The sequence below is a fragment of the Neolamprologus multifasciatus genome, chromosome 19 (genome assembly GCF_963576455.1).
Source record: "Neolamprologus multifasciatus chromosome 19, fNeoMul1.2, whole genome shotgun sequence".
In the NCBI taxonomy this organism is placed as follows: Eukaryota; Metazoa; Chordata; class Actinopteri; order Cichliformes; family Cichlidae; genus Neolamprologus; species Neolamprologus multifasciatus.
In genome coordinates, this window is record NC_140457.1 from 13180645 (window position 1) to 13196676 (window position 16032).

The 16032-nt window shown below is 40.6% G+C and overlaps 1 protein-coding gene across 2 annotated transcripts; it reads left to right on the forward strand.

Annotated features, from left to right (window-relative positions):
- The first annotated feature begins 841 nt into the window (after positions 1 to 841).
- On the forward strand, positions 842 to 15700 carry keap1a (kelch-like ECH-associated protein 1a). 2 transcript variants are annotated; one of them, XM_085143552.1, is made up of 12 exons: positions 842 to 1232; positions 5937 to 6795; positions 8911 to 9110; positions 9201 to 9357; positions 9974 to 10066; positions 10239 to 10385; positions 10512 to 10618; positions 11324 to 11453; positions 11783 to 11979; positions 13569 to 13774; positions 14250 to 14426; positions 15005 to 15700. In XM_085143552.1, exons 2-12 carry the CDS (start codon positions 6583 to 6585, stop codon positions 15184 to 15186), a joined length of 1809 nt encoding a protein of 602 aa, XP_084999678.1. In that variant the 5' UTR covers positions 842 to 1232; positions 5937 to 6582; the 3' UTR covers positions 15187 to 15700. The 2 variants fall into 2 exon arrangements, with proteins under 2 accessions (XP_084999678.1, XP_084999679.1); XM_085143553.1 differs by lacking the exon at positions 842 to 1232 and having other exon boundaries at positions 4457 to 6795.
- Positions 15701 to 16032: the final 332 nt, after the last annotated feature.

The window sequence follows — 16032 nt, forward strand, 5'->3', positions numbered from 1 at the left end:
TTCCAAAATCAGTTTTGATGTATATTTGGGATCATAGTCCTGCTAGAACACATAATCAAGTGTCTCCTTTTCCACAAAGATCGTCTAAAACAGCCCAGACAAAATTATTGTCAAGCCTTACATGGGGTGACATGTGGACATTTCATTTGCATGAAAAAGACAAAAAAATAACCCCAAGCATGGTTAAAGTAAAGGCTTAAATAATCTCTGTCCCTGTGCTGACAGTTAAATTATCAGGAAGTATAAAGTCAATGAGTCCACAGCCACCTCAGCTAGACGGGGAAAATAAAAACAAAAAACTGTCCACAGGCTGAACAGAGGGAAACCTTCAAAACAAGATTCTCTAAGATTAGAGTAATCCTGAGGAATTATAGAGAATGGACACATAAAGAAGCTCAACAGCTCAAAAAGCATGCAGTTTTTTTTCCGTTTTGTGTACAGATGTAACAAATGACATCCTTTTTTGATATGACATATCTTAGGATAACATAACGACGCAGGGATTTATTGAAACTCAAAGCCTGCATCTAATAGCGCCAAAGAATAAAGAAAACAGCGGACCATTCTAGCATGGGCCCTGATTTTAATCCATCTGAACGAACTGCAGGAAATGTTGTGGATTTCCTCTGCAGCTCACTCTGCTGGAAGAGTGTGTGTGTGTGTGTGTGTGTGTGTGTGTGTGTGTGTGTGTGTGGGGGGGGGGGGGGGTTCGGGTTGTTGGATAAAAGATATGTTGTTGTTATTCTCGCTGAAGCGTGTTTCATCTGCGTAACTATTATCTAATTCCTGAAGCCGCTGTCCTGCCCCAGTCAAAGTTCAGTTTCACTTTGAGGAATGCGGCGTCCGACTAGTTGCCGTGTAGGTCTGAACATGCGTAGTTATTGCCCCGCACAATGTTTGCGGAGTGAAAAGTTGCAGTGTCATGTTGGTGTATATTCCTCCTCCCCCAACACTAGCACCACCACCAACACTACAGCCTTTGGACGTCGGCCCTCAGCGACTCAGAGCACCGACGAAGTTCACAAGTGCACATTTGTCCCTTTGACGTGGAGAACGAGATATCAGCGGGTTTCCTGGTAGGACGGAGAGATCCATGCAGAGAAACACCGGCGAAACTTATCGTGCTGATTGGGCAAGTCTTGCGTAACTTGTTTGAGTTGGCTTCTGTGTGAATGCGCCCCGTTCTCTTGCGACGAGGAGTTTTAGCGGCTGCCGACCAGGTGTTTTTGTAGGTAAGTGAATCTGCAGCTGTTAGAGAATAAAACCAGCGCGGACGCGCCCTTCGGTTGGGGGGAGAGGAAAGGGGGATCGCTGTGAAGACGGTTCTCTTGAGTTTGTGATCCTCCAGCAGCACTCGTGACATCACTATTCCGACATTAGCAACGTTCGCGGACAGGCTGATCCCTCGGCTCGGGTAGTTTGTACGGTTCTTGTTGAGCAGTGGAGTTTATTTCCTCTCCTGGTGCGCAGACTCTTAAAGGGGAATTGAAACGTTTGCTCTTTGTCGCCTGTGCATGCGGATCGCTGAATGCTGCTGTTGTGCTTTTTATTTGTTTTTGGTTTTGCAGATAAAATCAAATATATTTTGACTAAAGTGCAAAATTCTAATAGAATCCGGTGGAATTTTGTTTTTGATTTTAAAAAGTTGTTTATTGTTCAGGACCAGTCAAACGTAGGGACATTTACTTGATATTAGTTCATTAGTTCTCTAAATCATTCCTTTGACGCAAGAAAATGTTAAAGAGGTCTCTATTGCTGTGCTTCTGCATTTTAAACGCAGATCCGGTGGCCATAGTTCGTTTTCTTGATTAGTTTATTCAGAAAAAGCTAACAGTCCCTAGACCAGTTTTAAATCGTATAAAAATAAAAATGTTGTCGACCTTTAAAAAGGAAATTCCATAAAATGAATAAAAGTGGATACAATTTTTAAAGAAATAACTGTAGTTCAATTTCACGTTGAGTAATTAATTGAATAAGGGAAAGATAAATGCAAGTTTGTTGATTAATTTGCGAATCAGCGTAATTTTATAATATTAAGAAGAAGATGAAAGGGGGGAAAGGTTACACAAGTCCCAAAAGAGCATGCTTTTTAGGATAACAAGCTATTTTCCTACACGTTCCACAACAGGCTTGATGTGTATTTATTGTTTCTGTCTCTGGTTGAATGGCACACACAAATAAATTGCAGCTCTTTTTCAAATATTTTAGGCTGTGTAGCACCTGGCCAGGGTTTCTGTTTATTGAACGTCCTTACAAGAAGCTTGGGAACTACTTATTTCCTAAATTTCACCACCTCCAGGGTGTCAACTGTTTTTCCTCTAAAGGGAGGGAATGTGATCAGTGCTCTCTGTTCGCCAGCAAGATTACACAAAATATCTTAGGCTGAATGTCATGACACTCGCTAAAGCGTGGGAGTGCGAGCAAAAGGAGAACCTGTTCAGTTTAGCTGGAGATCTGCATCCCTCTCAAATGTGAGAAATGAGGCACTGGTGTTGTCTGATTTTCTAAATTATGTCCATTAGACTCTTTAATAGGTCAAATACACATTAACACAGAATTCTAATCCACCAATCAAATGGCAGAAGCTTGGTGCGTTCAGGCATCTAGACATGGTCAAAGTGAAGTTCAAAGCGAGCATCAGATTGGGGGGGGGAAAGGTGATTTAAGTGACTTTGAACGTGGTGTGGTTATTGGTGGAGATAGGTTGGTCTGAGTATTTCAAAAACTCCTGATCTGCTGAGATTTTCCACTCAACCATCTTTAGGTTTTTCACAGAATGGTCAGAAAAAAAGATGATGTCCAGTGAGCGTGAGTTTTCTCCGTGAAAATGCCTTATTGATTCAAGAGGACAGAGGAGAATGGCCAGACTACTTCAAACTGATAGGAAAGCAACAGTAACTCAAATAAAAATAACATAGCAACTGTGTAGAGGTGCTATCTTATCCAGAGAGAGAGAGAGTACATATTAAATGAATGATCACATCTGGAAATAGGCCTACTTCCTTTGGTTTAGGTGAGGGTGCTGTGTGCAGAAAGCAGGATACATGGCATTCACTTCCTTGGACAGTTACCTGCACTGTTCTCACATAGGTGCAATTGGTTAGACTTTGTGTTATCACATGCACTGGTCTACAAAATTCAAGCTTGCTGTGCACAGCAGAACTTGCTTACGAGTGGTTTTCTTTTCCCTTGTTGGGCTGTTATGGCTGAGTTAACAGATGTTGCAAGTCTTTAAAACACTACAATCATCCCGTGGCATTCAACTCCAGTCTTCCTCTTTTTTTCCTTTAATTTTTTTTTCAGAAAATGTGCTTTTGTCATCACCAACATTTGTCTCGAGAAAAGTCAATGGTGACACGAAAGATGACACAGCAGAGGCGCTTTTGTCACTACTGTTACAAAACATTTCGAAGGATGTGCACTCATTACAGCTCAGCAGTTTAGGACGATATTTATTTCAGTTTTAATCTGTTTAAAAAGGTAGTTTTGAAATAAGTAATTCAATAACATTTCTCAACAGGAAATTTGCCATAAGTGCTGACTGCACCAGTTACTCTACTGTTCTGGATGTACGGAAGCAATCTGTAAATGGTTAACTGTCTGACCCATTTGTTTCTTCTCAGAAATTCTGCACTAAGAATGGCGTGTGATTTATGAAAAGCAAACTCATCTGCAGCCAGAATCAGTGGCTTCAATGCTTCTCTTTGTTTTTAGTGTCAAAAGTATGATATCATCTGACAAATTCCACAGAACTGCTTTTAAAGAAAAAGGAAGAAAGACACTCCGTAAATCAAATTGAGGTATTTGATGACTAAATGCAACTAAACTAAACTGCACTCCACCTGCGGTGCTACCGGTGAGGACCTCGGTCAAACAGAAATTCATATCTAGCTAGAATCAATAAACTGGTCAGACCAAGTGTCATATCAGCGTTACTGTTTTACTCCCTCCTCGAGTGGACTTCACCCTCTTATCTTTTTTTTCCATCATTTTACTGTCATCAGTGTTTCTCTCTTACCCAAGGTGTGCTTCCCTGAAAATCTCATTTTTTCTGCCCTACCCCCCCTTTGTCTGACACATTGGGTCATATGACCAGCAAGCAGGCTGACTAACTGTAGGCTGAGATGTGAGGTAGCTGGTGGCTGAGTAGATTTAATTGTGCAGCTCTGCAAATCCCCTTATCTCTAAACCACCTTTTGCTTTGACTTAAAAAAAAAATCTTCCAAAATGTGTGTGACAATAGTATTATAATCATGCATGCGTGTTGCCATAAAGCTGCAAATGGTGACATTTTGATTCCAAGGGTTCTCACACAGACAAATGCACTATATCTACCAGGCAAGATAACAAGTCCTTTCTTCATCTCCACCTCATGAGCTGATTTGTTTCGCTTGAAGCTGGAGCAGCAGTTTGCAAAACTGTTTGCTTGACAAGTAGCTGATCAAGGTGTGCTGTTCTGCATAAAGACGCGTGCTACAAAATAATTGTTTTTGTCTTTTATTTACTTGCATTTTTTTTCATAATTTGAAAGCTTAATGCATTAATTCTTCTAATTATCTTTAAACCTGTTACACAAAACCTTTTGCAGATCTCTTACATAAGAGGTAAATAAGTGTGTAAGTTGAGAGGACACCCTGTAGCAAAAACAAAACTTTGGGCAAACAAATTGGCCTCCAGACAAATGGCAGTCACTCACGCTTCCACCATTGCTTGGTCTTTAGTGTCAGTGATTTCAGTGAGGCAAATGCTTGATGTTGGAGCTTTTAAGTGACCAGACCTCGTCCAAGTTTCTGATTTTAGATTAATCCTGATAGGGTATGGCCACACCTAAGGCTTTTTTGCTATCTATTTGATAGGTTTATTTTGGTTTGTCAGACTAATCAAAAAGATAGCGAACTTAAACATTACAACTTCTACAAGTTCCAGTGAAAGATGCGAAATGCAAGTTCGATTTTTTTGAGCCTCTCAAACAGGGAGCTATGTATAAAAACGAACTATTCCTGAATAGTTAATGCAAAATCTATGGTGAACATCTTGAATTAAAGTCATAAATCTGCATTTCAATCGAAGCTTAATGGTTTGATTTGAAATTCACTTAAATAGTAGACAAAAAAAAAAAAAAAAATACAAAACAAAATAAAATAAGCGTCATTCTCCGAACATGTATAGACCAATCTGGCAGGTCAGTATTACATTAAAATAGCAAGATATACCACATACATCATTTGGATAGATCAAAGTTGCTTTTTTTTCTTTTAATAACTATATTTAATTATTATCTTCAAGTAGCATGATAAAAATCTATATATACCATAGGGGAAGCTGAAGGACTCTCACTCAGGCTTACTGGTGGTTCTAAACTGGTCATGGGTGTACCCCACCTCCTTCCCTGTGACAACAGTTTAAAAAAAAAGTTTAAGGACAATGATAACAATAGCTTGAAAGTCATTATCTGGTTGTGTAATTTCACTTCTCTTAAATATCAGTCCTAACAAATATTGTCCTAACAAATCTGTATTTAGCCAGATGTCACTCTATGAGGATAAAATATCACATTTAGTCATATGGAAGCCAAAAATGAAATAAAGCAATAGAAATTAAATAACACAAAAACAAAAAAGTACAAGGATAACTGGCTTATATGCAGACTGTTAACCTGCAGTTATGAAAATCTTAGAAGAAATCACAAACACAGTGATTATTTCCTCGGCTGAAAGCTGTGTCATAAAGCAGTTCGTCACAACACGTTTTTTTCGGATTCATTTGTAAGGAAGTGAAACCCACAGTGTGTCACAGTAACACACCCACATACGCATAAGAAAAAAAAATGCCATATCCGGAGATCTTGATTATATTTCCTTCTTTTTAAATCACTGAAAAACTCTCAGCTTTCCTAACACCCTCTCTCTCTCTCTGTTTTACCCTCTTCTCTCCAGGATAAGCATCACATGAGTTGAAGAAGAATCCCTGCTATGATATAACTGATTGCAGTTGCACACATGTGCCAACCGCTTCCTTTTTTCATGTAAAAACGCTAAATGGCAGAAGACGTTGGAAAACGTCAGAATGGACTACTCTGAAAAACCTGAATTCTTTCAAATCCGGACCAAAAGTAATTTCATGATCGTTGCTTTTGCGTTGGGAACTGTGTGACACAAATACTGTCAGTCATGTCAGATAGGGCAGGATACATGGCTGAGCGAGCCTTATGTGGTTCACCGTCAGTTTACAGATATGGTTCCTTGCTGTATTTCTGCAGAGAAACGCATGACTTGAGCTTAACTTTTGCAGCATCTGGACATCTTACTTCGCCTGCTGGCTGTAGCAGTGATCACCGATGGAATGTACTATTACGCAGGGGGTTGTCGACATGCTAAAAGACTATTTTTGTGTTGAATGTTTTTTGGCAAAATGGAGGAACTGAGGATACTTGCACACTGTAGCCTTTACCTACTGATGAGTTGAAGACCAAAGGAACTTTCTCTGTTGAAAGTTTGAATCCAATGGGATAAGAACTAAAAACATTTGACTGTAAAAGACTGTATCAGTGAAAAACTAGATCTAAAGTGCTTTCTCCCCATAATGCACTGCCCTAAAAAGAAGAAACGTCCAACACGCGACTCGGATTTCTCAGCTATTGTGGTTCCCTCTATGCGTGGGTCTGGGTATCTTGACTACACCGTCGAGACCCATGCTTCAAGGGCCCTGAAGGCCATGGATGAGTTCCGGCAGAACGAAATGCTGTGTGATCTGGTGCTGCATGTCACATACAAGGAGAGGACAGTCGACTTCAAGGTAATGGGTCGTGTTTGAAGTTTTAGAATCATAGTGTAGTTTGTGTTGTTGGGTTATTTTTTTTATGACAATTTAAATTTAATACAAAGGTCAGCATTTAAAAAGTGCTGCTGAAAAACCACACACAGTGACAGCAAGTTTTTCCATTTCCATTTTAGAAACTTGCAAAGTGCACGCCAAATATAATAAAAGGCTCTCGGACAAGTTAAATATATAAGTGAATAATTATTCAAAATGATTCATATTAATGATCCTATTAATGTGAACCGTTAAAAACAATTTGCCAATCTTATAAACCGCATTTTACTCACAATAGAACGCAGAAAACATCAAATGCTCAAACTGAGTAATTGTACCATTTGTAAGACGGTATTTTGAATTCGATGGCAGCAACATGTCTCAATACAAGGACAGGGCCATGTTCACCACAGTGTAGCACCACCTCTTCTTTTAACAACACTCATTAAGCCTCTGTGAACTGAGGAGATCAGCTGCTGAACCTTTGGGAGATACGTTGTCCCATTCTTGTCTGATATAGATTCCACCTGCTCGTCAGTCTTGGGTTGTCTTTGTCTTATTATCTCATTTCATGATGCTCCAAATGTTTTCAGCTGGTAAAAAGTTTTCAGTGCAGGCAGACCAGGGTAGCACCCAGACTCTTCTACTATGAAGCCATGCAGTTGGAATAGATTCGATATGAAGTTTCGCGTTGTCTTGCTGCAATATGCAACCCCTTCCTAAAAAAGACGTCATCAGAATGGGAGCATATGTAACCTCTATACATCTTCCAGCATTGACGGTGCCCTGCCAGATGTTTGATCTGGCTATTTCACAGGCACTAATGCACCCTGATATCATCAGAGATCCATTAAAATGAGCTTTGGTCAAACGGGATGTGTGTTCACATATGGTGCCTTTGCACCATTTGTGAATTGTGTTCACTGTCCAGCTCTACCTGCTTCTCAGTCCTCCAAATGTCGTTCTTACTTCCTTTGAAAGCATCCTTGCCAGGGTGGCTCTCTGGTCAAGCCCTCTACCTTCAGCCATACCTGTTATCAGCAGCTCTCCTCTAAATCCATGCACTTCTTAGCCCAGTTAGTTAACATTTAGTGGTCTGGAAAAGTAGGCCCAGAGGATCTGTTAATTTTTAAGGCTAGAGTAACTTGTAAGAACCCCTTGAGCGATCTTATAATAATACACAGGTTTTAACCTTTACTTTTTCACAAGGGATTAAAAAGGAAATGTCCACAATTTAGACTTTTTGAATGCAGGATATTTAATTTACGCAATTTAGCAGCAGCAAAGCAAAAGCCAAATTAAATAAATTATACTTAAGTAATTATTAAGTGATTTAATTAACAACGTTAATTGCATGTTTGACTTTATAATATAACACGGAAAAAAATGAGAAGAGGAAAAGCCAAGAAATATAAAACCAATTCACGAGTCCAGAGTGTTCGGGCAGTGGTTGCTCCTCTGGCATTTCTTGCTGTAATTTCTAACTGTGGACTCCCAGGGCCAGATGTTTACTGCCTATCACAAAGAAACTAGAGCAAGAACAGCTTTGAATGTTCCTAGGAGCCCTCTTTTATCGTCTTTTGCTCTTTTTGGTGTCCACAATCTCCTTATTTTAAGTCACACCCTATTGCTTCTCACTCTCTCTGGGACATTTCACATACAAGATTTAAAGCCAAATTCAAACATCAAAACCACTCGATCACAATGGTTTCTTCTTTTCTATTCAACATGACCTATCATTAACTCCATCACAATTGACTATTCATTCACATATGAATATACTTTCCTTCATGTCTCATGCAGTTTATGCTATTTTACTTCAGTGGGATTTATCATTAGCTCAGTCACTGGAGACACTAATCTGAGAAGGTCGAAGCCAAATCACACTCACACACACAAAATCCACACATTAGAACAATTGTCATTACTCTAACTACGTTTCATTTTCAGCCTTTTGTTCTCCCAGTTCCAACTTTTTTTTTTGTTGCTACCGTCTAATTCAAAATGAGCTCATAATTTTTCTTGGATCGCTTGTCATTCAGTTGTTGAGCACATTTCCAGTGTTTCATTATCATCACAACCTTTGTTTTTTTTCAGGTTCACAAAGTTGTGCTGGCCTCCTGTAGCTCCTACTTCAGAGCCATGTTTACCAGCAGCTTCAAGGAGTGTCACGCTTCGGAGGTCACCCTGCGTGATGTCTGCCCTGAGGTGGTCGGGAGACTTATTGACTTTGCCTACACCTCTCACATAACAGTGGGAGAAAAGTGTGTATTGCATGTGCTTTTGGCTGCTATGAGGTAAACATATTTTAGACCCAGACCACTGTGTTAAGTCATATTTTGAGGTGAAGACTATAATGCTCCTCTGCTTCTTTTACATCCTACAAGGTATCAGATTGAGGATGTGGCAAAGGCATGCTGCGATTATCTGATTAAACACCTAGAGCCAGCTAACGTCATTGGCATCTCCCGCTTCGCTGAGGAGATCGGTTGCACAGAACTGCATCAACAGAGTCGGGAGTACATCAATACACACTTCAGTGAGGTAACGGCACATGCAACAGCTTGGACGTGCAGTTATTCTTATGAGAAACGGTGTCTTTTATGTCAAATTATTCTCACGTAGCTAAAAAGAAGTTGAGCATTAAAAATGCTGAAGTGCAGTACTCGTGGTTGTCTCAGGTTACTCTTATACACAACTGCACCCATGTGGTGGTTTATATGGTATCAGTGGAAATGAACTTTGAAGATTAGAACCTGATTGTTGCCACCGTTGTTGGGGGCAGAACCTTTGTTTTTAAAAATTAGACTAGGGGAACGTCACCTGATCTAGCAACATCACCAAAATGTGCGTCTGGGAATGGATAGGAGCAGAGGGCCTATTTGCACCTAGGCAAATAGATCCACTTCTGTACTTATCAGCTGAGCCTATATCTGAGCTGGGTGCAACAGCCATACTTGGATGCATTAAAATGCCTCTCTTAACATCTATTTTCTCTCAGAGAGACATCTGAACAAAACCTTGTGAAACGGCACCTTTCCTATCTGTGAGCACTGGCATAGCAGGCCAAACTCCACCCAAGGGTGGAGAGCATGCGAACAAGTCCAATCTGGCAGTAACCTGTTCTGAAGACTAACTAGCTTTAGCATCTGTTTTGAAGGTGACCAAAGAAGAGGAATTCTTCAGTCTTACTCACTGCCAGCTGCTGGAGCTCATCAGTCAGGACAGTCTCAAGGTGCTCTGTGAGTCTGAGGTGTGTGACCTTAAAATAAAAATCTGAAATCTGATTGAGAGCCATACAACAGGCATTTCATTCACAAATGGTATTCATTCAAAAATATACTTAAATGAATCTCCTGTTAGATTCTCTATTAGACATAAATAACAAAATGTGCATTGATATATTTGAATAAAATTCACATCAGGTGTATAAAGCCTGCACAGACTGGGTACGCTGGGATATGGAGAGCAGAGCCCCCTATTTGCATGCCCTCTTGAATGCAGTTCACATCTATGCGTTGCCACCTAAGTTCCTGAAGAACCAGCTGCTGTCCTGTCCCATCCTCAGCAAGGTAAACCACAGCTGCACTTATAAAAACTAGTATGCTATTTTGGTATCAAAGTGTAAAAAAAAAAAAAAAAAAAAAAAAGCCATATGACCCATATTTTTTTTATTTTGTGTCCTATCTTAATTTTAGGCTAATTCCTGTAAGGACTTCCTGTCCAAAATCTTCCAGGATATGACCCTGAGGAAGCTTCCTCCTGCTCCTAATCGGGGAACTCAGTTTATCTACGTGGCCGGCGGGTAGTTATCAAACACTGTGTATGCTCAGCAAACATGTGTGACTGGCTGCAGCAAATATTTTGAGGTTCTGATTGTCATATATTATTATCAGACAATAAACTATCGTGGTAATGAGCTCAGACTGTGTTTTTATCAGGAATTCAGAAAGTGGCTCAGTCTGCCATCTGGTGACTGCAGAGCAGGTTACACAGTCTGTCTTGCAGAGTAGCCCTGCTTTCTGGGCTCCTATCCATCATAGAAAAATCTGTTTTTCGACTTGGTGTTATCATAAGAGAAATCATCCTGTCTGCGTAAACTTCTAACTGATGATTGAGCTGTATTGACTTTTTTAATGATCATGTTGTTCTGTTTTCATAGACCTGTTTTATGGGATGATGCTGTTGTGGAAACACAGACACAATCATAGCAATCAGTGCGTATTGACATAAGGAAGAGCAGATAATGACTGGAGTATTATTTTCACATTTCCTACTGATTAAGACTAAATTTTGAGACCAGCTTTGCATGCATACATGAATCACCATATTATGTCTTTGGTATTTGTACCTCTATATGACAAGATCCTTTATATCCTTTTTAACCTTTTATACAAATACCAAACAAAGGATTCAAAGTTATGTCACGAGCTCTCATGAAAAGCTGTTTATTTACTCTGGACATTCATCTTAGTAACTAGCCAGTCACTACTTTCTTTTGTCTGTTCAGATACCGGCAGCATTCTCTGGCATCCATGGAGGCCTACGATCCAAGGAGGAATATGTGGATAAAACTGGCTGACATGGGGATGCCATGCAGTGGTCTGGGAGCCTGCGCACTGTTCGGACTGCTCTACACTGTATGTTGCATCAGTTATCATACGGTCAATGAAATGAGCTTTAATTTGTGAACAACACGCAGAGATCAGATGCAATGCAGTAAACTCAGAGTTACTCTTGCTGGACTCTTTATTCAGTACACCTGCTCAAGTCCACATAAATTTAAATATGTAATGAGCCAATCACATGTCAGCAGTTATGGAGATAAACATGGTCAAAACCACCTAATGAAATTCATATCAAACGTCAAAAAACGTGTACTTAATGAAGTGGCCAGTGAGTGTGATTTCTGGGTTGTTTTTCTTTTCACTTTTCTCAACATAAACTTTTAAAGTGTTCTTAAACGCAGGTTGGAGGCAGAAACCTGTCACTTCAAACCAACACGGAATCCAACGCCCTGAGCTGCTACAACCCCATGACCAACCAGTGGAGCCAGCGAGCCTCCCTCAACATCCCCAGGAACCGGGTTGGGGTGGGCGTGGCGGATGGCTGCGTCTATGCTGTCGGAGGCTCCCAGGGCTCGATACACCACAACACGGTGGAAAAGTGAGACATCTCTGTGCTGTTATTTGAGGATTTATGTCTTTAACTCGACACTCGAGAAGTAATTTGACTTCATTAAAGTTGTGTTTAATAAGCTGAATGTGGAAGCACAGATTTTCTTTTTAAGATGCAGATTTTTAGAAGCGCAGTTACCTCGGCGCACGTATGGGGACTGCCACCAGAGAGATTAAATGAATGGCTGCTATTCAAGCTAAAGAGCAGTGAAGAATTTGCTGGTATTCCTCTTAGCCTAATTAGACATAACATCAAAAACATGAGGTCTTTCAAAACATGTACAGACAAACTTCTTAGGAATGTAGATCTGGTTGCGTATACTTTACCTCTCGTTGCTGCGAGAAGGCGATATAATGCTTTCATGTAGGTTAGATTACTAACAGAAAGTCTCGAGAATGGCACTTTCTATTGATATTATTAGCTTTCTGCTTCAAATGTGACCTTAAACACTTTTTTAAATAGATTGAAAAGTAAAAATGTCTTAAAGATGCTAGTCAGCAGAGAATTATTAGAGCTCATCAGAAACCAGTTGGAAATTTTTTCTGAGAAGCTGCTAAATATAATGAAAGCTGATAAAAGTATTGAGATGAAAACTGAAAGTGTAACACATCAAAGGAGACGAGAGCATTTATAGTAATCAGTGTTGGCAGTAACGGCTCTTCTCCCGAGGATGCTTCCCAAACGAATGCAAGCAACATGCCGGAGACTCGGCGGGGAGTCGTACCTCCTTGCTCCTAATTTGCCGCTGTTGCGCACCTCGCTGTAGATGCAGCAATTTCAGCGATCATAGTGCAGGGCCAGTGTCAGAGCGAAGAGCGACTTGAATTTAGTGCTGCTTTTTTCAAAGGCGCGTTCCGAACATTAAAGGACAGGTGATGCAATATAAGCCACACTCCTATCAGCAGTTTTCAGCTGGAATACGACCAGTGCCAGCAACTGTGCCAACACGCTTTTAATCATTAACCAGTCAGAGTACAAGAAGTCCCGTCTGCTCATGTTGATTGTTTCTTGTTGTCATGCCTTCCATTATTTGCCTATGCAAAGAGTCCTGTGGGTTGTTATACAAGAAATGTATAGAAATACATATATTATTTCTGCTGAGAGCTAGACATGAAGATTGATATAGCTCTTGCATCTTGTTGGTAAATTACTTTAGAGGTGCTGGTAGGCAGGGTTTTTTTTTCCCCATCCTTGGATTGAGCAGCTGTTTCCTCCTGCTGCCACTCTTTATCCCAAGCTGTTTTTATATTAATTCAGCCGGTTTTCTCCAAGGACACGACTGGACTTTCTTGTCTCTCTGTACGCTCACTGGTGTTGCGATAGCTTTGGCTTCAAGTACAGCTTCTTCATAGTTGCCAAACACGGTTGCCAGCTTAACCTAATCCACTTAAAGTTGACTGCTCGTGTAGACCGAGAGGGTTGGCGCGCGCGGCCGCTTCGCACCGAATCGGTTTAAAGTTTGCGGCGCTGATACATTAATTTAATTATGTCAATTGACTAATATGTAATATCATTAGGAGTTGTCAACAGATTATCATTGCACTAAGTGCTCTGCACAAATGCTGTTTGGTTTGCAGGTGGGATCCCGAGTCTAATCGCTGGACCTTTGTTTGTCCAATGTCGGTTGCTCGCCTGGGAGCCGGCGTGGCGGTGTGCGGGGGGGCCCTGTATGTAGTGGGGGGCTATGATGGACAGAACCGCTGGAACACAGCTGAGAAATATCAGCCTGACACTAACACCTGGCAACAGCTGGCTCCCATGAATACTATACGCAGCGGACTAGGTGAGTTTGTGGGCATTTCTGGCTCTTATGAGAAGCAGGTTTAGACACATTTAGTGTTCACCATTTTCACGCTTATCTTTAGGACTCTCACATAGTCTTTACTTTTTCTGACCTTTGCCCAAAATAAGGTTTCAGGCAGCTTAGTATAAAACAGGAAACAGAGGGACAGCACTAACTTTGTGCTCTGCCAAGATAATAAAATCTGACCTATCAGCACCTCAAAAAGTCACTAAGTAACATGTTATTTTTCCACTGCACTTGCCTAACAAACCAAATGTAAAACTGCAACCTGCTCTTTCTTTCTTTTTTTTCTTTTTTTTACACGTATGCCTTTGTACAGATTAAAATAATTCAGATTTCTGTTAAGATGACTGTAATCATGAGAGTTGTTTCAGTCTTCTCGTCTGATGTTCTCCAAGAAACTCTGGCATGTTTTTGTTGCAAATTTCATTTTTTGTGTTGTTTGTGCTTGCAGGTTTGGTGTGTGTGAACTCTTACCTGTATGCTATAGGAGGCTATGATGGGCAGAGCCAGCTAGCCACTATGGAACGCTACAACGTAGCCAGGAATACGTGGGAGCCGAGGGCCTCGATGCAGTACTCTCGCAGCGCACATGGAGTCACTGTCCACCAGGGACGCATCTTCATCTTCGGTCAGTCGGGTTTCTAATGCTTGGCATTAAGCACATTATACAACTTCATGAATCTGAAGCGCTGAGTGAAAAATGTTGCTCTTATCAGTGTCATTAATGTTTACAGGATAATATATCTGTAATAAACGCTTCCAAGATTTCTACTGAGGGTTGCAACACACACTTCTAAATACTGACTACTTCAGTAATTAAATCCCTCTCATTGACCGGTAGGCAGATCAGTACGTGTTGCTCTGTTACCCTAGAGTGAGCTGCACTCTGTTTTCTTCCCAATCTGGCTCATTGACTCAGTGTTATTTAATAAAATGAAGTTAAGCGTGGTTCCGATGCTTATAGTAAACTGATATGCAGCTGGCAAATTAAATATCACGTTGGGAGGAACTCATAACTGCAATCTTTTTTTTTTTTTTTAAGTTTTAAAAAAAGGAAAAGTTTTCTTTAAAAATCTGTTTTGTAAATTAGTTCTGAAATCGCAAATAAACCCCCTAAAGACAGAATAATTAATAATTATTTATTGATGCAAATGTTTGCTAATCATATTGTGTGTGTGTGTGTGTGTGTGTGTGTGTCTCACTTAGGAGGTTTTAACCAACACGGCTTTCTGTCCAGCGTTGAATGCTACTGTCCCGATAGAAATGAATGGACATGTATCACAGACATGCCCGTTGGACGCAGCGGCATGGGCGTCGCTGTTACCATGGAGCCCTGTCCCGGGAGCCTGCCTGAGGAAGATGAAGAAGAGGGAGACGCGATGGGATGAGGATGGAATCTGTTGAAGTCTCAAGTGCTGAATACACTTCCAAGTGGTGCTGCTTTTGGGGCTGTGCATTAAATGACAATATTTCCAAATAAAAACAGCTATCCCCCACCCGAACTGATCTCGGTGGCACTGTGGAACACTGCAGATATTGACTATATGGGGACTTTGAAGAGGAAGGAATATATTTCATCTGCTGGGCATCAAGTGATGCAGTCGGTATATGATAGCGGCCTTGCAATCAACAAGGTGCTACTGAATTAATTACTATTTAATTAAATATTGTTCTTCTTAACTTCTTTTTAACTCCTCAGTGTTTTGTTTAGAAGGCGAACTTATTTCTAGTTCCTCTCTACATTTGACTTCTTCATTTTGTGCCAATGTAGTTTCACCCAAAGCTGCCTTTTTGTTTTTTAAAAAAAGATTTTTGCAATTAGTACACTCTGTTTCTGAAAATAAATAAATCAAATGTGCAAATGACAAAAATATTAATCATTTGCATTTCCTCATTTGCCAATTTGTTTCACTTCTTGTGTTCTCATCGGGGACTCGTGCAGCTGCCGTAGGTAACAGCAGATGCACCACCACTAGATGGTGGAATAGGTCCAATAAAAACTGTGCACCGCAACAAAAATGTCTCCTCTGGATGGCCGTGCAAACGAACTCCTGTGACACTGACAGTTTAGATATGACAAAGGCTTTTTGGCTCTAAATCGACATACAGCCACCCGCCCAGGACTAAGGTGTGCGAGCACTACGAGGAGTAATATCCCACTTTGATAAAGAGTATGTGTCCATGTTTTATGGCTCACAATAGTTAGAGCTAACCTGCAGAACCCTCACAAAGCC